The 23,011-nt window shown below is 37.3% G+C and overlaps 2 protein-coding genes across 5 annotated transcripts in view; one reads left to right on the top strand and one right to left on the bottom strand.

Annotated features, from left to right (window-relative positions):
* The window catches only part of LOC149909287 (uncharacterized), an 81,084-nt gene extending 74,428 nt beyond the window's left edge, over nt 1-6,656 (top strand). For 2 of the 4 annotated variants that reach the window (XM_090119008.1, XM_090119015.1), the window contains exons 5-13: nt 106-248; nt 529-621; nt 901-1,043; nt 1,551-1,645; nt 2,503-3,174; nt 4,896-5,016; nt 5,631-5,739; nt 6,069-6,204; nt 6,522-6,650. In XM_090119008.1, coding sequence (XP_089975134.1) covers nt 106-248; nt 529-621; nt 901-1,043; nt 1,551-1,645; nt 2,503-3,174; nt 4,896-5,016; nt 5,631-5,739; nt 6,069-6,204; nt 6,522-6,573 — 1,564 coding nt within the window. In that variant the 3' untranslated portion in view covers nt 6,574-6,650. Of the gene's footprint in view, nt 1-105; nt 249-528; nt 622-900; nt 1,044-1,550; nt 1,646-2,502; nt 3,175-4,895; nt 5,017-5,630; nt 5,740-6,068; nt 6,205-6,502 lie in introns of all 4 variants that reach the window. The other 2 variants (XM_090119029.1, XM_090119023.1) reach the window with 2 other exon arrangements.
* An 8,321-nt stretch (nt 6,657-14,977) lies between these two features.
* Nucleotides 14,978-23,011, bottom strand: part of crb (cell polarity complex component crumbs) — a 53,452-nt gene continuing 45,418 nt past the window's right edge. Inside the window, exons 34-43 of the mRNA XM_090119145.1 lie at nt 22,854-22,934; nt 22,152-22,267; nt 21,517-21,661; nt 21,062-21,168; nt 20,561-20,748; nt 20,037-20,158; nt 19,560-19,707; nt 16,427-16,526; nt 15,805-16,012; nt 14,978-15,226 (exon numbers count right to left, since the gene is read on the bottom strand). Coding sequence (XP_089975271.1) covers nt 14,984-15,226; nt 15,805-16,012; nt 16,427-16,526; nt 19,560-19,707; nt 20,037-20,158; nt 20,561-20,748; nt 21,062-21,168; nt 21,517-21,661; nt 22,152-22,267; nt 22,854-22,934 — 1,458 coding nt within the window. The 3' untranslated portion in view covers nt 14,978-14,983. The remainder of the gene's footprint in view (nt 15,227-15,804; nt 16,013-16,426; nt 16,527-19,559; nt 19,708-20,036; nt 20,159-20,560; nt 20,749-21,061; nt 21,169-21,516; nt 21,662-22,151; nt 22,268-22,853; nt 22,935-23,011) is intronic.

Genomic DNA, 23,011 nt, shown 5'->3' on the forward strand with positions numbered 1-23,011 from the left:
ACTTATTTATGCTAACCTACAATGTGATAAACGTTTTATAAGGACAAGTTTCGAGTCCTATCAAATTTCGGACGGTAATTTAATAAAAAAATTCGCATGTTTCAGACCTGAGCGCAAGCAAGACGCGGCGGAGAGCGCGGGCGGCGCGGCGGACAGCGGCTCGGAGAGCGCGCCCGCGCCGGACGACGACTGCGGCTCCTCCACCGCCAGCTCGGGCTTCGGCTCGCTCACCAAGAAGAAGAGCTACGGTAACTATATGAAACATACCAATAGCCGACGACGAACAAACAAAAATTACTTTTTCGTGCACCAAAGATAGAGATTGGTAGAGCACAACAAACCTGCGCAAAGTTCTTTACAAAAGTTTTTGAAGTCAAATGGAGATTTTTGTGATCAAATTTTATTAAAATTATTCCCAATACTAATTAAATGTGTAAATTCCGCACTGCTGATAACATTTTACTGGATTTTGACAAGATCAGTTTACTACCTATATTGTTATTAATATAAATTATATTTGATTTTCAGAGGGCGGTCACACACAACCCCTATCGTCGCTCCCCTCCTGCGACCTCCCCTCGCCAGATACCGAGGAGCCCCCTTCACTGCCTGACTGTCCAAGTAAGTATATGTAATTATTTTGATGTTTTCTATAAAAGTACTATGTCGTGTTTAATTTGGTTTGTATAGATAGGTGTCATAAAACATAAAGGGTATCTTGTACATACAAGATATGATATCATATCTGTGAAATCTGGGAAAAAATGCTTCAGCCTATTTTAACGATTAAAACATTGTCAAATTGGGTATCAAATTTCATAATATTAAATGTATATTATTTCTAACTTCAATATCATTGATGTCCAATAGATTTGAATGCAATAAACGTGTTGTTTCCAGCGAGTCTAACAGTATCAATGGGCGGTATGGGCGTGGTGGGGGGAGTGGGGGGAGCGGGCACAGTCGGCGCGTGCGCAGAGTGCCAGCAGCCGCACACACACTCGCGCAACTCGTCCAACACGTCCGGGGACATGAGTAGTAAGGTAAGTGTCGATATATGATATGTCGATATTACAGTAAACGATTAGAAACTATAATTTGAAACAACTCAAAAATGCATGTTGTATTTGCCTGTAATTGGATCTACGTCTAGTAAGATGCATAGTAATGCATGCTAATTATGTCACATACTCAAAATATATTATAAATATATAAGATGTACATCTGTTGGCAAATCAAATAAATATGTGTAAGAGAGAGTAATAGAATGTTAGAGAATAAGGTTTAGAAATGTGTCTCTAGAATATTTGGAGAAAATTTGAACTATAAAATGTAAAACAACATACAAAAATTTGTTACTTATCACATCATTTTCAGATGTGTCATATTGATCATTGATCATAATTATATAAATTGGTTCGTATAATTCGTTAATTATAAAATTGACCAATTTTCTACAATTACACAATTTTATTTTATTAGTTACAACTGCTTCACCTAATAAATGAATAAATTCACTATAATTCTAACAGCTACACCACAATTTGCAGGCATCCGGCTACGGCAGCTCCGTGTCGGCCGCGTCGGCGCACTCGCGGCAGAGCTCCGAGGGGGACTCGGCGCCGGACAGACCGCACCACAATAGGTACACACTAGTTTGTAATCTAACCCTACCTCCCCTACACGTTTATAATCCCAACCTTTACAATTAAAACTAACCTACTAAACGAATTCAACCCCCACAGTCGATTATAACCTAAATAATTAATGTTAAATAGTATGTTAATCGTTCGATTAGAAACGGAGCAAGGGAGTATATAAACGGTTCCCTCCATTTTCTTACTTACTTAGTAACGTTTCCCTATAGCTATTTGGCATCCGTAACCTGATCATCTCTATAAATCTGTTATAATATTTGTGTGTTGTGGGTTGCGATGTGAACGAATAATAGGATATTAAAATAAAATATACTCAATGTATATAAACTAAATTTTAAGAAATCGAAGGACTTAGTTAAAATGTATCACGTCTTGTTCCTTCACATTGCATCCGTTGGTTGTTGGTTCCTGGTGAATGTGATTTGCTGTGATTGGGAACAAAATGGTTGAATGATGTGTTTATCTATTATTTTATTTATTTTTAGTTTTTTCTTTTCCTTTAAATTTATGTTTCTACCGGGTTTCATGGAGGTGACTTTAAAAACGAGTCAATAATGGTTATGGATATAAGGTGTTATATACAAATCGATATTAAGAGCATGTTTGTGTTCTTTCGAAGAGAAATGTTCAAATTTGTTAAATGTAATAAAAAATTTGCGTATATATCGTGAACTATCAATGTTCGCACGCGCTTCATTGACAATTAAATATATCTACTGTAAGAACCTGTGCTGTACAGCCCCAGCTTGTTAACAACCGTGTCAGCACGTCACTAACATTAAGCCTGTGTATTCGCTTACTGAATTATTTTTATTTTCTCCCCTCCCCCCACCCCGCCCCCCAGTTTACGCGTAGAGCGAACGACGAGGACCACGACCACGCTATACGTGCCCCGGGCGGGCTGCAAGCACGCCCCCCGGCTCGCCAAGCTCGTCATCGAGCGCACCCTCACCGACACGTCCGACCTGTACCTCTCCCCCGACTCGACCCCCTCCGACGCGTACCTCACCCCCAACGCGACCCTCACAGCGCAGCCCGACGTCATCCCCCGCTACATACAGTCGCCGGCGAGCGACGAATACCGGACCCCGGACAGCACGGTCATAGAGGACGGCTCCTTCGCGATGCCCACCTACTTCGATAAAAAGAAACGGGCCGTATCCGTGATCTCCTCAGTCGTTCAGCCGCTCACGAACTTCCAAATACTGAAACAGAAGTCACTAAACACGATCCCGGCGCTCGTCGAGAAGAACAGAAAGAACGAGGAGCTGTTCACGAACTTCCCGTTCCTGACGCCGCTCGCGCACAGGAAGAACTCGCTGGTCGCGAACCGGCTGTCCGGGTGTCTCGAGGACGAGTTCTACTGCATACCCTCGGAGACGGAGGACCAGATGGAGCGGATAGACGTGAGGCACAGGTTTAAGAGCGTGTCGAACAGGGCGCTGAACGAGCCGCTGACGTCGACGCCCAAGGCCGGCGCCGAGCTGCTGCGGCACAGCGTGGCCGAGTGCGCCAGGTGAGTGCGCCCGCCCGTCCGCTCTAACGCTCTTCACGTTTCACTCTAATGCGCTTCCGGTGTTCACGGTGTGGGTTGCTGGATATAATCACTGTCGTTTTCAGGTCCTCGCCGATGGTTTATAATTTATGTTCAGTTTTTGTTACGTTTGATTTTTGTAGCTATAAGATATGTACTAACTGTTCGATATAAATATCATCGACTAGATAAAACTTTTTATAAAACCTTCAATCGTTCAACAGATTTTATGTTACCACCTAACGTGACATAACATAAAATCTGTTAATATTAATCGCAAAAAAAAAATTGCGGTTTTATAAAAATCCATTTACCATGAAGGCGCAACAATTCATCATAATCTAACGTGTGCAATGTGTTGTTCCGGTTCTATCCACGTGTCACCACGTGTCGCTACGTGTCGCGTGTGGTGTGACGTCAGACGCGAGTGCGGCACGGAGGCGGGGCGCGCGTGCGCGTCGTGCGGCGCGTGCTCGCTGTCGCACTCGCTGCCGCGCCGCCCGAGCTCCGCGCTGTCAGTACACGCGCGTATTGCGTACTGGGGGGACGGGACGCTTGCAACCAAAAAAATATTATAGCGTGCATTAGGGGTGTGAGTGTTTGATGTTGGTTGAGTCAAAGTTATAAAGAAATAGGTTGAACGCTGCAAATAAGTGCAGTGTGAATTTTAACAAATAGGAACTTTAGTGTGTTGATACATGATGTTTGATAAATCGATTATAAATATAATCGAAGAAGAGAACTTATTCATTTAAATTAATGATTGAATGAAAAATATAAAAAGAGATGTCGTATGCATTTTTTTTTAACTTTTACTTGATCATTGTTAAACAGAGATTCAATTTTGAAAGATTTTGTTGCTTTATTAAGACCAAATGGTTGTTAAAAATTATTATTATAATATTTTGGTTCAAGCGTCTCGTTCACTTTACATAGATGTTGTCACGTGCTGATGTTGTGATCAGTGATTTTTTGGCGTTTAGACAAATATTTTTTTTTTTATAGAAAAGTTATGTTTAAATTCTTTGATCTTGTTAATTTTAGCTTAGGATTTTGATGCTAATGGATTTTCAGATTATTTTTTTCATATAATTGTGGGTAGTTTTAGATTTGTATAAGCATTGATTTTGTTTATAATGTAGATCCTTTTTTAATATTTGAACAAATGTTATATCTCTAGAACTGTGGATTGTTTTATTTGAAAAAGTTTTAATTTACGTAGGAAGTTTAGTCAACAAATGTATAGGACACTGCCAATTTTTCTTCTCAATTATTTTTTATATGAGTTTTCTGTTTTGTGATGCGCATGTTATCTGGTTGCTTTTGCTTCAGCGGTGCATGTCGACGGCTTTCAAGTGCATGTTTATTTTTATTGTGTATTTTTTTATATCTCAATAAATTTTGTTTCCTTCAGGAAATATGTACCTATTATGTTATTGTATGATACATTTTGTATTCGTACAAATTGGTTTAATTTTACTCTAATCCTCCATTTTGTTAATTTTACCTAACATGCAACATTATAGCTCCTCTCAAAGAGCGATATCTATTCACAATCGATATTTCTAGTTTTACGCCTTTTGATAATTCTAAATTTTACTTTTAAAGAATATACTTTCCCTTTTTTGCGTTTTCCCCCCTTTTCACAACCCAAAACTACCTGACCGCCCACAAAACAAGTAAAACGTCCCGTGTCCGTGCAGGAACCCGTCCTCCGGCTCGCTGACCGCGTCCGCGTCCGAGTCGGGCTCGTTAGAGCGCGCGCGCGCTGCGCTCGAGCGCCGCAAGCGAGCCGCCGCACCACCGCCGCAGGATGACACGCAGGTGAGCGACGAGCTTTATAAAGCATAGATTGATCAATTATTACAAACTAGTGGTCCGCCCCGGCTTCGCCCGTGGTACATATTTATATCCTATGTCCTTCTCCTGGCTCTAATCTACCTCCCTGCCAATTTTCAGCTAAATCGGTTCAGCCGTTCTTGACTTATAAGTGTATACTAACACGACTTTCTTTTATAATAGATATGTACCGCCAAAATAACAAGTTGCACCGTTTGCCAGATTTTGTGTTATTATGGCAATAAAAAAACGAGACGTGTAAAACCAACGTGACAATATACAGCTGATAGTGCACATAGTACCTACACATCGCAACCAATTGTATACAAAAATAACGACTAACATTACAACAAACAATATAAAATCAAAGAAACATACAGAAAAACGAACTGTGTACTTCAAACATCAATAATAACTAGATACACAATCCCACTAACTTAAAACTGTCCTCATACGATTGTCAACATTTTGGTTAATTTGTTTCAACAAAAAATTCGAAAAAAAAAATCAACTGCGGAGAAATGTGAAGGTAGTTCACAAAAAAACATTTTTATATCACCATCACACTAACTAATTTTAAATTATTTTTCCTACAACAGCACGCGGTGTCATGTCGCGTGGAGAATACGCGCGTGAATCCGGACTCTCTCATTGACGAGCTGCTCGCCGCCACCGATCTGAAGCAGGCGGTCGACGACGCTGCTGAGAGTGAGTATATTATAGATTTTATGTGTGGGATATAGGGTTCAATTTACTTTGACATTTTACAGTTAACATTTAGATTATGATTTCATATACGACGTATCCACTAGCAATAGAATTTTCATGACTTGCGCAAGTGACTAAACGTGTAAATGCTCGCGCAAGTCTACTTGGACATGTAACAGTGATAAACTGCAAGTTTATGTCCGGAACGATGTTTAGATTCTTATAAAGCTTTTAACAACATTCGACTACTAGTTTGCTTTCTTTTGTTTGAATTTGACATTTTTTTGTTCGTAACCATTATCTCATTTATATGTTTTTTTCTTTTCTAGCATCGGGGTTGCAGCTGTTCATAACGCGCGACGGCACCGCGGAGCTGGGCTCCCGGCAGCGGCAGCAGCTCGCGCGGCGCGACTACCAGCGCGTCGTGCTGCACCCGCACCCGCACCCGCACCCGCGCGACCACAGGTGACGACTGGGGTGCTGCAGGGGGCTGGGGCCGAGAGTGTTCCTTTGTTATAACAGTGTGGTTCGGTACCTGCGCGGGAGTATGATGAGGGTGCCACAAGGAGCAGGACTTTTCTAGCCTAATAAAACAAACATATAAAATCTTGTCATATTTCTAAGAGCAAGCATCTATTATCACTATATTTACATATTAAACATTTATTTTTATTTTCCCCCTATTCATCATATTGTAATATTCCTGATATGTTAATAAAATACAATATTACCAACGAGCCGACCCTAACCATGATTAATGAAGGATCCCTTCTGCCAGGTAGCCAACGGTGTGAGAGCGCGGGCCCGCGCGCGCCGCACAGACCTGACACTTGATACCTGCACCGTGTTGCCGCGTGTTGCTGCGTGTTGCTGCATGTTGCTGCGTGTTGCTCCGTGTTGCTCCGTGTTGCTCCGTGTTGCAGCGTGTTGAAACGTGTTGCAGCGTGTTGCTCCGTGTTGCAGCGTGTTGAAACGTGTTGCAGCGTGTTGAAACGTGTTTCCGCGTGTTTCTCTATGTTGCAGCGTGTTTCTCCATGTTGCATCGTGTTGCACCGTGTTGCAGTGTCAGTGCGGTCTTAACGTGCGGCTCTAGTTAGTGTGTATGGGATAATTGTCGATATTTATTGTGTATGGTGGTCGTCACGTCGCTACCGGCTCGAGCACCTAACTAGCAGTATTGATGTTGCTTGAAGTATGTTACGTGATTTTGTTCTTTGAAAATAAATAATGGACGTTAAAAGTATGTAAAAGTTTAAATTAAAAGTATTTTCCCTAGAGGAATATAGGAGAGATTTTTTAGAATAATGGAAGAAATGTTATGCAAAATTTTGATTGAGAAATAATTGTCCCAGAAAGAATATGAAATATGGAATAATGTTTATATTTTGAGGGTATAAATTGATTTTTAGTAAAAAATCAATAATAATAAATGATTTAAAAGCGTATCTCAAGAACGAAAGCACTGGAGAATGCAACATAAATTATATATTTTTACAATTTCTCCGTTAAATTGTAAATATATTAAAGTATTGTTTGTGGTTATTGGTAAATAACTAATCATTGGCGTTTGACCAATGGGAAAGCGATCGATGACGTGGCGCTCTCTGATTGGCTCTCCGTGGCGATTCAAAATAAAACGATTTTTTTTATGTTTGTTCAGTTATTTACCAAAAACTGTATTTTTATTTAAAATAAGTTTGAAATGCAACATGACAATGTGTAGCGGCGTGGCGTGACGATGCAATGCATATTTATTGTTTTTAATGTATTATAAATTATGCCATATGTTTTATTATGTGTAACTTAACGTTGTTTTTTTTTATGTAAGATACGACATGAGAATTTTCACGACAAAATGTTTGCTACGACGAAGTCGATCGAGGGGATTTTTTTGTAATAACTGTTTTAAATACAAGTTCTTTTGGCATTTCGAGATAATCTAGTCGAGATTTATGAAAATAATAAAAAAAAAATCTAAAATCCTCGTGTCGGATCTCACGCGCTCCTTCGATGGCAGTTAGCGATTGCGAAGCCAATCATTTTGTACGACTTATGTTTTGTATTGTAAGATAATTTATACTTTGACGATCTATGTGCACGTTCCTATGTTTAAATCGACTCCAAACGAATTATAACTGTATGTTTCATTTGTTTAGGGACTAATTTCGCTTGCCGGTTCGCTAATAGAGCCAGCAAGCGCCCCGCACTGTGTAATCGTATATATGTGAATGATTCTTGTATTTTTTAATAATTTGATTATTTGATGGTGTATTTTTGTATATAATATGAGCATTTGGGTGTACGCGCGTTGGAAGCAATCTGGTAATTTAGTAAAAATTCTTCCCTTTACAAGATTTTTTTGATTTTTTTTTTTCTAATATCTATGTATATATCGATACATATTGTTTTCAACGCGCGTCGTCCGAATGTTGAAGTCGGTCGGTGATTTATAATTTTGTATGCCGTGCTTCCGCCTCTCTTGTCGTTGACGTCTGTCCTCCTTTTTGTTATGTTGGTTAAAAACGAATGTGCTCACTTGACTGGTGCTAAGTCAGTGTGTAGTTAGGTGTGTCGTACACTAGGGGATTGTTCCACTGGGACGTTATCTCTATGGGGTTTTTGGGAAATTAAAAAAATGTTAGCACTTGACAATGTGTATGAAAAATGCTTTAAAATGATAAAATGTATGTTGTTATTTTGAAAAAATTCTGGAAGATATCTAATTGGAAGTGATAGCTGAAGAAAATTTTTCAATAAATTTTATTGAGGGGATTATAATTTTGTATAGGGATGACGTCCAAGTTGAACAACAACGTCCAAAAAATATCGGCGATGTGCAGAGGGCAGGGATTAAATGTTTTAAAGAGTTTTATACTGCGCTGAAAATGTATTAAAATATTTGATAATAAGAATTTTATACCCTTTGGTCTATGCTGCTTCCTTCGAATTTTTATAAGCGACAATAAATAATGAATATTGAGTATAATAATTTGCAGTGTTTTAAAAAATTCGGATACAATGCGCCTGCGCATCGTCGTACCGAACTGATTCTTCCGAATCCCTCCAAATTGATTTCGTATCGACGTAGTTTCAGAAGTGCCAAAGGGCTCGTACACACCGAGCGGTGGGAGAAATGTTAGGCGTCGTACACACGAGCGGGTGTAACGCCACTTGATTTTAAGAAATGTTTTATATTTGACTTTTTTGTATTTTAAATAATATTTGTATCGTTTACAATTTATGAATGTCTATTTAATTTAAAGTATAAATTTATAAGTAATAATATGTCTATCCATTTATGTTTGTATCGTCAATTTTATCTTCCAAATAAAAAGCTACAATCGTTCGTGTGTACGGCACGTGAAGCAAATGCAATAGAGAATTATATCTAAGTCATTCCTTTACGACAGCTTGAGGCTTGCCGTTTTGTCGCCAGCGTCGCTCGCCCGACGATGTTATGTAGAAATAAATATCGATATATTATTGTAGATATTTTCTATCAAAAACAATATGGTTGTCGATACAACAACGATACGTAGGGCTTTGATATCGACAGTTTTTACTACTTCCTACTATATATTTGATGTTTATACTTACAGTTGAAGCTTGTTGCGTAAATAGCATTGATTTATCGATATTTCGTTTGGTAGCTGTTTACATCCGTTCTCTATATTCAATCTACTTATAATCTCAAAACGTGAAAATTTTAAACTTTAAGAAATTACAAATAGGTAGATTGAATATAGGGACCGTCCGTTAGTCATAAGCCTTAGTAGTTACGTTAAAATATAATGTATTTTTATTTGGGACCTGTTTATGAAATTATATTGTATACAGTATTAAATTTATTTATATATATGATGATGTATGATGTCGTCAAGTACATCGTAATGTTTATTTGCGATGTATTTCCCGGCAAGCGAGTCGGGCGGAGCGGCTCGAGCGCTGCTGTAACATAGTCTTGTAACAACCTGTACAATATTTGAATAAAGGACGTGTTTAGAACTAGGCGCTGTTTTATTTATAACTTACAACCTATTTATTTAAACCTTATAAATATTACTATGAAGTAGTGTGCCAGTATTGGAGGCTATACTAGAAAAAGTTCCTGTAATTAAACAGATTAGTATAGAAATGTTGCACCAAAAGGCGATAGAATGTTTGAATTGCCGCATCTGCTTATTTGAATTCTTAGTTCGACCAATTTAATGGTATCACAAGCACTAGCTATGATATTCGAAATGATACATACAAAAAACAACTGACAGACCCATTCGATATTCAGTAATTTGCACGGACAATTAAACTTTATCATTACGCTTAATATCAACGAAGTACCTACGAACGAATCTAGATCACCCTCTAGAGATCAACCTAGCTAAAAAATTTCTAAAAAATGTAATAACGCCCTCTAGTTTATACACTGGAAACTTTCTACTACCTAACTACATAGGCAGGACATTAATTCAGAAAGGACAGAAATACACACAATTTCAATGTTACGCCGCACATTGTTTTTTTTTTCGATTTTTAATGATACAGATCGTATCTTGTGAATTCAATCCGCACTTTTTGCCATACATAGTTTTATAAAGAGAACACGTAAAATTAAAATTAGGAATTGTTTCAGTTATATTTGCAAATTAGGGCCTGATCGAAAATCAACATACTGAATTCAGACAGCAATCCGGTAGTTTTTCTTCGATTAATTCTATTCAAAAATTCAAATAGATAATAATTGTCGTTAAGTTAAAGTTAAACTGCGTATTCACCACTATACAGTACGCAAAGTGAGAAACCTCATGAAACCTCGTACATGATAAAGCTACATTTTTTTGCTAGTATGAGACAGAATTCTACGGGATAGGGCAGCCAATTTTGAAACCATGTTTGTATTACAAAACAAAATATTTAAATCGATCTATTTCATTGAAATGCATGAGAGTTACTGATGAGAAAAGGATGAGAACCTTCTTGTTTCGTAACAGTTAAGAAAATATTTACATTTTACAAACAGATTAACGTACACACAAGAATTTGTTTTCCGACTTACTAAAGTAAAAGATCAACATGAGTGCCCTTTATGATAAAAAATTCTCAAGGCATCAAATATTTTACTTAGCTATGCTTAATTTAATACTTATGTTAAAATGTTCTAGGGAACTTATATGAAAGGTAGAAATCCATGGAGTCATGTCCCATAACAAATTATGTTATTTTAAATCTATGTATGTTTGTTATTTGTTAAATCTATCTGTAGTTCCTATTTAGTGGAAAACTCATGGTTCGTAGGTATTCGGTTTTGCCCTCAATAACATATTTATATGTTCACAGTTCAGACAATCCCAAAGAAATTCCGTTAGATTGCGCTAGTCAGTTGTTGCCAGTGTAATATGCGAGAGGTGGTGGCGAGTATCCACGTTGATCGGTATTGTATTGATATGACTATGAGGGAAACGCTAAAATATTCTTCTTACGACTAATATAATTATATGCATGGCATTTATGGGACTACGAAATCTGACATACATTATAATAATAGGTCTTCGTGGTTAATGGTGAATATTTTTAAGTTTTGTATGTATGTACTAGGGACTAATTGTCCCTAGTAGTTTTTAATCTATACTAATATTATAAAGCTAAGAGTTTGTTTGTTTGAACTCGCTAATCTCAGGTCCGATTTGAAAAATTCTTTCGGTGTTTGATAGCCCATTTATCAAGAAAGGCTATATATCATCACGCTAAGACCAACAGGAGCGGAACAATGCTGGTGAAACCGCGGGGAACAGCTTCATTTACATGATTACATTGTTTATGTTAGGTATATTTAAATTTGATATTTTTTACTAGCTACAAAACATAGTGTTAAAAGCGAATCGAACCCACTATAGGCTTTTACTTTACTCATATGCCATTTCATTACTTCAAAAATGTTTCTAGATATTAGGATCAAGAATCATAAATAAAACAACCATATCGTTTTAAGTCTATTGTTTATTTATTATTAATGAGTAAAGGCCGATAAACTTATTCTAATACAAATGAATAGTTGCTTTCGCTCAGTGGACGGTAACATTGCTCGCAACCGAACAGCTGCCTCAACATTATAACACTAAATCTTACTTCCCAGATTAAGCACACTTACTACACTAGAAATACTAATTTGCACTAATTAATTATTAATAAATAATATGTATTTACAATCGGAATGACCGTAAAGTTCGGTCGCGAAGAACACTACGAAAATATCACAAATGTTAACCCATCGCTTGGGACGAGTTCACGGCGCTCCGGCTCCGATACGATATCGTCTCACGACTAAGCCTCGACATAAAATTACTTTTGAAAAATGTTGTGACTTAAAGAAAATGATGTAACGAAGGAAAAAACTAAGTAATGTTACGGTTAACATTGATGAATAAAGTTAATAAAGGGCTATATCATGAATGAGACTCGAATCGATTCGCATAGATTTTACAACGAAGCGAAAGGAAGAGCCCTTTTGTAAATATAGTTTTTAAGTTAAAAGTAATCGCGAACCGTGAACTTGACCTATATAATACTTTAAAATTCGTCATACAGGTATTAGTCCCTCTCCTAGTATATAATAATATATAGGTATATAATGCTATTCGCACACCTTACAAAAATATTAAGTAATCATAAATTATTCATACAATAATTATAGTGATAAAAATACATTAGAATACTCACATTGAATTAAAAATAATTAAGTAAAATTTCATAACAATAATTAGAATTATATATTTTAATAATATTAAATAATCATAAATTGGAATGTTACATGTTGAGCAATGGAAAATATCCAGAAAACTGGTTTTAAGTACATTTGGTGCCCTTTTCTATGTTTCCATAAACGGTTGCACTAGTGGACGGGTGAAAGAGATAGAATATATCAAAGGAAGAAAGAGTGAAAGAGATAGATTGAATAATTAAAAATAGTATAGAATTAAATTGTAAAATAGATGAAAATAGAATATAGTTCCGACGTTTATGTAAACATTACAAAACGATCCAAGTTTTTTTATTGATTATTATTAAGACCTATTAATTCTATATTTTTTTTATAAATATGGGACAGGTCCAAATAGGCTTAGACTAAATTATTTCTAAACTTATACTACTGTACTTATATCTAGGCTAGCTCCTACATATGAGTCCTTACACTTAGGCGTCGTACACACGAGCGATTACACAACATTTTGTTCGTAATAATAATGTCAAAAAACGCTTATACACACAGTATACATTCCGACAATATACGACTTACGCTAAGAATAATTATTATTTAATATATTTTTATCATTGAATACTTGATATACCCAAATTTTATTAACTAGGAAGGTGAAATGTAATCGCTCGAGCAAACGTCGCGGGATTATTATAAATTATAATAATAATATAATTTTCAATATAACAGACTTCTGTATAAGGCACTAGTGCCTCGCCGCCAGCCTCGTCGCACGCGCATCTCTTTAAACCAATATTTTTATACGAAATTAAATTGCTATCGACACTAAACCCCCATTTTATTATAATATTTAGCGTCGTACTCCCCTTAAAAATATTCTTAATCTATTCCCATATAAAAATAGCCTCCAAAATGTGTATATTTGTTTGGATGCGCGTGCGCAGGTCTCAGTGTGCGAGCGAGACACCTTCACTATCAATTAATTTAGAATTTTCACGCTTTCCGTCTCACTTACACACTACGATATATACATATACAAAAGTAAGGCAGACGTGCTGTAAGGGAGATAAAATATTATATAGTGCCTTGGGTTGGAGGCGGACACGAAGTTACATCAACACTTCAAAATTATTAAAAATTAATTGTGACATGTACCGTAGATGTGAAAGAAAAATAAAATAATCTATATCTTAGGAACCCAGTAGGTATATATTTTATGAGTAATTTTTGATGGGGTTCTCTAAAAAAATTTTAATCCATAAAGAAGAAAAGAAAATAACTTCAAAACTTAAAATTAATGCATTAAAATGTAATAATTTATTTAATATAAAAATTACAATTTTACAAATAAACTTCATCAAAAAATATACGCCGCGTCCGCTCCCCCCCTCAGCCGAGTAAAGCCCTCTAGTTAGACATGTGTTATTTACGACTAGGTGAAGCCAAACTACGCTACCGCTAAATTCACCGCTTTAGAATTCATTTCCACTTAACTACATTAAATACGTATACATTCAATATTTCCACTAAATTATTTATTTATTTAAATTTGTCAAAATACAGTACAGTCGATGAAAGAAGAAAATAATACATTTTACTAATTATTTTACTTATAAATAACGAGTTATTATACACGTACAAACATACGCACAGACAGATTGGGTGTATTTACAAAGTATTACATTGAATTACGATTGAGTTGATAAAATTTCAAAATTATTAATTAAATATTTTTGTATTATGTTGCCGACTGTACAATCGCAGTGGCGAATAATTTTCCATAATGTTTAAAGCTCGTAGTGTATACGTTATACACCCACACACACGTACACACACGCACACACAGGTACAATACACACACAAGTCAAACAATGATTTGGTACAGTCGCGACGAGCTCGCTAACCGAGTCCATTGCTTTTTGTTCTGTTGCCGCGGAGTCACCACTGAAAAAATAAAATAAAATTCTTATATAAAACTATTTATAAATAACGTACTTATGCATTTTTTTTGTGCTCTAAAACATAATGATTATTAGATATTGAGATTTTTTAATTACAAGAATATTAGATGAATGTGTGTTATCGTGCTTAGCGGATGTTTTGGTGTATTGCGTTAAAAACTTACAATGTTTTTTTTTGGCTTGCTTTGAGTTTTGACGCGTTTTAAGTGATACTGAGTGTTAATAATAATAAGTGTAACCTATAGTGTTATGTGTTGCACTGCATATTATAAAATATCGTTTATAGCGTTTTGTGTGAATCCTGACTGTTATGCGACACTGTTTTTAGCGTGTCGTGTATTGTGTCACATCGTGTGCTATATCGTATCGTAGGTCGTGTCCTATCGCATATAAACCATTATATTGCATATCGTTACGTGTCGCATGTCGTATCGTACGTCATGTCGTATCGCATATCGTTTCTTATCGCATATATAGTCCATCATATCATATCGTGTTGCATATCGTGTCGTATCGCATGTCATGTCGTATCGCATATCGTATCGCATCCCATATCTTACCTCGCACCCCGCTAGATGAGTCTCTCCTCAGGCGGCGGCTTGAGCGCGTGGTGCAGGTGCTCCGCCCTCGGGTTGCAGTACTCCTGCCCCGACGGCGAGTACGTGCCGCGCGTGGCCCGCTTGCGGCGCGCCTGCGCTGCGAGGAGCGCTAGGGCTCCGCCCAGGAGTAGTGCCCCGAGTAGGGCTCCGCCCACCGCGAGGGCGACGCGTGCGCTCGCGCCATTTGATACGCCCACTAGCGCTTCCGAGCAGTCCTGTAGATAGGTAAACAGTAATAAGCAATGTGAGACTAAAGCACACCCCGGACACTCCATACAAAATTATCGTTTTGACAGTCACACTGTAGAGACTGCAAATGTGTGTGTTAACGCTTTATGGTTGGCACATTTGTGACTAGCGTAAAAAAAATTCGCGTTTTTCTGATGAAATACATCCGTAAACAGCACAATATCTAACCATTTTCTACGAAAAACGATAATCACAAATCCAAAATAATAAAATTACTTTAAGTCAATTTGATTAATGTTGTCAATCTTCGTTGCGTATCGTCCTTGTAGAAAAATGCGGCCCATTTATAGCATGATCGTGCGGGGTGAGGTAAGTGTTTAATTTTGGCGGGAGGCGGAGAGTGTCCGTTCTGTGGCGTTTAGCTACTATTATGTATTCTGCGACTAAAGCAAAAACACAAGTAATAATTTATATAACAGAGAATTTAATACAAATCCTCACTGAGTAACTAAAATCATTTTTAACTTTGTGGCCTTTTTGTATTTAATAACACAAACACAACGAACATTCCATTAACATAAAAGTACAGTTACAAAGCACGCACCTTGCCCCCCCAGTCCGCGGGACAGTGACACACATAGTCCGTAGTGTTCCTGCACCTCTGCTCACACACTCCCCGCACACAGGGCCCCGTGCGGTTAGCACTAACTCCCTCTCCCCCCACATCCCCCGGTACAACATCCCCCGGCTCCCCCCAGCACGGGTCCACGAGGGAACACCGCTCCCCGCACAGACCGGCCGCACACTCGCATCTGGAAATAGTACAAAAATATAAGAAATAGAAAACTTTTTATTTGCCACCAAAAAATAGTGAACATAAAAATAAAAGACATTATGTTTTCGAACATTCTTATTGAGGTTTTAACTGCAAATTGCCACACTGAATAAAAACCGAATGACTGTTATTGCTCTAGCACATAATTCATGTCTAAGATAATATATGGGTTTATTTAAACTTTAAAAAAAAAGTGAGCAAAGAAATTTGAAAAAATAAACAAACTTTGAGTTTGATATAAAAATACATGCTCTCAAGCAACATTCCTTCAACCAATTGGAATAAAGTTTAGTCCTTTACATCACGACTTCAATGACATAAACTACTTACTCCTATTTAAACATCACATGTTTTGCCAAAAGTAAAAAACTATCAAGGAAAAGGTACTCACGTGTATCCCCCGGGCAAGTTACGACAAGTCCCGGGCCCGCAGTCCACCAGCAGTTCTGCACACTCGTCCACGTCCTCCTCGCACCGGAGACCGCGCCATTCTGTGATACAACGTGTTGTTATAACTCACTTAGTGACTTGACTAGTATAGTAAGTCATCTCACTCATTGACGTGACTACTGGTCAACACATTCATTGACGTGACTATTACCGTAATACTTGACCTGACTCATTGACTGGACTAATATCGATAGAACTACCTCACTCGTGAGATTAATCGATCGTATCTTATCATAATAAACATAATAATTATTTTTTAAAATACATAGATATTATGTTTAAATTAAAATTATCTGTTGCATAATTTGTCATCGACAAATCAGTGCTTATAAGGTCGCATTGTCTATTGTTACTTTTTTTTCTTATTATGTACTTACTGATATCAATCTATTATTATTTTTCTATTCAAGATTGAATGAATTGAAAAAGTTATACTTTGAATAAAAAACTTATTTATTACAGAGATATAAATTCATACTTTAATCACAAAGACGACATTCTTTAATATAGATTTTAATTGATATAAAAAATACTGATTAATTAAAGTTACTAACACAACGTAAATTAAAAGAAAATTCATTGAATATTATTTTATATTTTCTTATATAAATCGTATATATATACTGAAAAACAAACATTACGTGGCACTTGGAACTTTATAAACTCTCCTATTCAATTGAAATGATACGAGTATAAACCATCTTCAAACCGTCACAAACCCACACATAACTATGAAATCACTGTAACACAGTACCTATTATAGCCACAACTATGAGTATCCGCCAAGCACACAGCATTGTTCACAAAACACACAAACACACTACATTTCGATCTGGATAATATCCGAAATGAATTTCAGTGCAGTTTTTTGGTTGAAGCGTATCGAAGGCCAGCGCTTCACAAAGTGTACCGACGATTTCCTCGTTACGCTCAATGTCACAATTGAATTGATGAACATATTTTAATTAGTCATCAAGTGACATCAGTTTGTAGGGCTTGACGTAACTACCGTTGCGGTTTTATGGTGGTATTTAATGTAAATTTGCGATTGTTTTAGGTGTTTAGTGTGTGACACAAATTTCATAGTCATTTTCGATCGATATGTTGTTATTACGTTACAAATAAACTTCTCAGGTAGAATATTATTTACATACTTATATTTTTTTTAAACTCATGCTCAAATTTTGATGAAACTTATCATGAAGTAATCATTAAAAATATTTATTATTATAAAAAATCTAGTCGAATGTCAATAAAAAATAACGAAGAAAATAATACAATAACCTACATTTTAACATCTAATAAGTACTTTCGATTTTTTATATGATTATTTGATAGCCATAACGCTCCTTAAAAGGTACTGTATGAAAGTGACAGAGGAAGGAAGTTCCAAAAAAAAGAGTACCAACTCACAAATAATTACATATTATGCATATTTGTATATAAGCATGAATTATTCTTTTGAACTGTTATCGTAAAAAGGTTATGACCCTATTCTAGAAACAAGGAAAATTGTTATTTATGAGAACAAGTACATATTGAATAGTTAGTAAATTTTCCGTGAACATAATATACAACAAAAGATACACATTCGTATGTTATATTATTACTATCTGTCCCGGCAAACGTTGTTCTGCTTTTTTCTTAACCGAAGTGTTAAGAGAAAAGGTATGGTATGAAACATGAATGTTGTTCGATTCAATTGCTCGATTTGTATCGGGTAAATTTCATGAGAACCGGGGAAACCGTTTCGGAGAAGTTTAACTGCAAACATCGTGACACGAGAATTTTATATCAAAATCTTCTAATTCACTGCAGATGCTATTGTTTTTTGTTAATCCAGAAAATCCACTTTTTACGGAATCATGCGTACATTTAATGTACTATAAAAATTTACAATTTTTTAATCTATACTAATATTATAAAGCTGAAGAGTTTGTTTGTTTGTTTGAACGCGCTAGTCTCAGAAACTACTGGTCCGATTTGAAAAATTATTTCGGTGTTAGGTTCGGTGTTATGGGCTATCCGTTTATCGAGGAAGGTTATATAGAGAAGGTTATGTCATCACGCTAAGACCAACAGGAGCGGAGTAATGCGGGTGAAACCGCGCGGCACAGCTAGTCATTATATAAACTTTGAGAACCGCACGTTCCTTATCACTTTATCTGCATGTTTGCTATCAATGAGGCGCGCTGTGATAAGATTACTCTTTCGCTATCGTGCGAGCAACATTCTATATAGTTATAGATCTATATGAGTAGGTCATTGGATCGTACCTCAATTTGTTTTGACGTGGTGTGTATGAGAATGATTATTTATTTATAGATCGATAGAGGAAGGCGATGATAGAAATGATTAAAAAATAAAAATGTATATAATATAATAAGAATATTAAAATAATAAAGCAAGAGGCTTATTATTAGTGTATTTATTTATTTATTTATTTATTTAACACTTTATTGTGCAATAAACCAGGTACATAAAATAACAATTTACAATAAACAAAAGCACAAAGGGCGGCCTTATCACTATGCCGTGATTTCTGCCAGGCAATCACGGCGAGAAGGCAAAGAAGCGAGATAATAAATTGAGAAACAAAAGAAAAAAAAGTGTATTTTTTAGATAGTTCTAATTTTCTTCTTCTCATTTGTTTTCCTTTTCATGCCACCTTATATTAAATTTTAAACAATATCCTTTTTCGTTTGCTTGTTTATGAAATTTTAATCGTTTTTGTACTTTGTGTACGAGACACAATCCACATCACGTAATCTCTCACAAAAAATAACGAGAACGTGCTGTCACGGCTCAGCGTCCGCTGTGTGCAGCGTGTGTGTGTGTGTGGGGGGGGGGGGGTGTTGTGGACGAGTAGTATGCGTCAGGGCTAGTGTATGTGTGTGTATGTACCATTTACATTAATTATGGATAAGTGTATCGTTATGTGGGTGTGTGTGTGTGTGTGTAGATGGAAATTATGGACAAGTGTATCGTTATGTGGGTGTGTGTGTGTGTGTGTAGATGGAAATTATGGACAAGTGTATAGTGTTGTATGTATGTGTGTGTGTGTGTACACTCACCAGGCGGGCAGTCGCACACGAGGTGCGCAGCGACGGGCCGGCACAGCCCGCCGTGCTGGCACGGCTCGGTGCCTGCGTCTGCGCACGCGTCTAGTTCGCGTTCACAGCGCCGCCCGCTGTAGCCGCTCGGGCACTCGCAGACTGGCGGCTGTACAATAACAATATATTATGGGATAGAACAGCTTCAAATAACAAGGAAAAGTCAATTCTTAGTTATTTTGATAGAATTGAAAAATATATGACGGCTGCACACTTGCAAGGCTGCCCAAACACACACGTCTAAATAACAAAAAACTCCGTATATTCTCTCTCTATAATATTTTAAACTTTAACCATAGTGATAAAAAAAACAAAAACTTCTAACTTTTTAGAATAGACTGGAAGGACCAAAAGTTCATCAAAAACACCACACAAAATATCAAAAATGAATCATTCTCCAAATATTTTATGTAAAAAAATGATTAATAGATAACTTACCGACACAGTGGCGTTACAGACACCGTGCAGGCACGGCTCGTCGCGGCAGAACGGCACGTCGCAGTGCGCGCCCGACCAGCCCGCGCCGCACGTGCACGTGTAGTTGTTGCCCGTGCTCGGCTCTGAGAGAGATTACAGTGTGAATTATAGTGTAGAAGAAGTGAAAACTAATAGTATACAAGGTTACGTTACACGTACTAATAGTATAAAGTTGAAAAATTTTTTTGTTTGAACGCTAATCTCAGGAACTACAACTGGTCCGATTTGAAAAATTATTTCAGTGTTAGATAACTCATTTATCGAGGAAGGCCATAGGCTATTTATCATCACGCTAAGACCAACATGAGCGGAGCACTGCGGGTAAAACCGCAGGGCACAGCTAGTATACATATACATAATAATAAATTTACGGACCCGAGGGGTTAGCCGTTTGAGCAAATGTTCGATATCATAACTTCTGTTTATGTTGTGATTAGGTCACCTGCAAGTTTAAACAAGTGTGAGCGCACGCCACACACACTCACCATACACATCCGCACAGGTCGCATGGTGTGCGCAGGGCGCGTGCGCGCACGTGCGGTCGCGCGGCAGCTGGCAGCGCTCCCCGCGCCACTCGGCCGCGCACGCGCAGCGGAACGCGCCGGGCACGTCCGTGCACGTGCCGCCGTTCTCGCATGGGTCGGACAGGCACTCGTCGATGTCGTGCGAGCATCTGGGCACGGAGGAGACCGTTGAGTTAATGTGCGACAAGTGAAAAGGTCATCGGGATGATAAAAAAATAAACATTTCAGCAAAATTTCAAAATATAATTGTTTGCATGTTGTGTTCACTCCTGAAGGCCGTCCAACTAAAAGTCACAAAGATTATGATTGTATTTTCTCTATTTCTAAATGTTGGAACGTCCAGTTAGCGGATCAAATAAAAAAAATACAAATAAAACGTGTTTTATTTGCTAAGTACGTGTTTTCTTTAAAGATAACTCAATTCAATTAAATGAATGAAGACATTATTATCGTTGTACTCACAATTCTCCGTCGTATCCCTCCGGACAGAGGCACACGTACTTGGCGACGTCGTCCTTGCAAGTGGCGCCGTTCTGACACTGGTTGTTCTCGCATTCGTCTATGTCAATCTATAGAAGAATCGCAAGATTAGTTTACTGCAAATTTGAAAATTTATTCCAAAAAAAATATTTATATTTCAATAGACCAGTCACAACTCACAAAACACCTTTTTGAACAACACACATGTACAATTTCAGACGGTAAAAACAACATAACTATACATATATTATAGCAAAATAATCACACGATTTTCAAATTAAGCTTTTTCTAACAAATACCCCAAAATCGACTTCTCCACTCATAACACAACTTTCTACAACATTCCGAACCACACACACAGCATTTACCCCCTAATTTTCACTCCAATCAGTTACGAAGACATAACTATACAATATTCCCCATTCTCCCCCACTCACCTGACAATAATCCCCGTCATACCCCGGTGGGCAGGCGCACGAGTACGAGTTGCGCACGTCACGACAGTGTGCCCCACGCCCACATTCATGCTCGAGGCATAGAACACAGCCCACACCCTCGCTCCAACCCCAGGGGGAACCGGACCTGGGTAATAATTGTATTAATAGCAAAAAATTTGCAAAAATTCGGCGTAAGACTGATTGTGTCATGCAAACTTATGTATTCTTTTTTATTTTTAATAATAAAAATTTTTTCAATCACTTTTTTGCATTAGATTTAACATGAGGATTTCATCAGGTCGAAGTAAATTAGACAAAATAACAATTTATAACATAAACACCACATAAAACGATTACAATTCCAAGTTCCAATAACTCAAACAAAACAGGAATAATTTCTAAACCATCCAAACCAAAACATTTACTATTTTCATAGCGCCCAAAAAGTTATAGACGATATATTTATACTCAAGTTTCACAATGTCTGTGTATGTTATTTTAATGTACCTGTCGGTTGGAATGCTCGCTTGACGCTCCACGAGTCGGGCAATTACCCAAATTTCGTATCATCATTCTAGAATCTAGCGCATAAACCTCTATAATTAAAACATCGTAGGTTATTAAATACAACTTACAACAGCGCGTAGTGCGGCTGAGCAGCGAGCAGCGCGGCGGCTGCTCCCACGAACAGCTCCTGCTCCGTGAAGTACGGCAGCAGCAGCCCGCCCACGTGCACTGCACCCAGGCAACCCTGGTACATATGTACTTATTAGATGTGATAGTATACATTATAGCTTTGCACCATACAACACTTGGTACGAATAATGTAAAAAAAAGACGAGTAGCACTCCGGGAGTGCCGGCAGAAGTGAAAACTTGATTATTACAGAAAAAGTGCTCAACGCCGCTAAAGAAGTTTTCACTTCAGAAACAGAAGTTAAAACGAATTCCGGAAGTTGAGACCCACAACTTGCTTGCTTGCAACTAGCTTGCTTTTATGTTGAAAATAAAGCTGCAGCAACATAAAATGCAAAAATATTGCGTGGAATAATTTACGATTGGTTAAAAATATATGCTCTCAACAACAACACGTTGAATTACTGTTGATTGTCACTGACACGTTCACAGGACGTAAGAATAAGACGTTAAAGAATGCGGTGTACCACAAGGAAGCACATTGGGACCACTATTATTCTTGATAAGTTTTCTAAACCTCATTTACATGTCACGTCTGACAAATCTTGTGAGGTATTATTAATTTTAGGATTAGTTATGTAACATGTTTAACCACAATTTATGCAAATAAGATTCCAATACATATAATCCAAACTTTATTACCTTAAAGTACTCTCCGGCGAGGTTATCATCGAACTCGTCTCCTTCCGAATACTCCCACACCATTTCAGTTGTGTTGTCCATCTATAGACAAAACAATAATAATACATAATTACATATTAAAAATAAACTTGTAAATGTTCTGTAGGGGAAAGCTTTTT

This window comes from Colias eurytheme, chromosome 3 (assembly GCF_061535395.1).
Source record: "Colias eurytheme isolate Ceu_HAF_F1 chromosome 3, ilColEury1 Martin Lab GWU primary, whole genome shotgun sequence".
NCBI classification, from domain to species: Eukaryota; Metazoa; Arthropoda; class Insecta; order Lepidoptera; family Pieridae; genus Colias; species Colias eurytheme.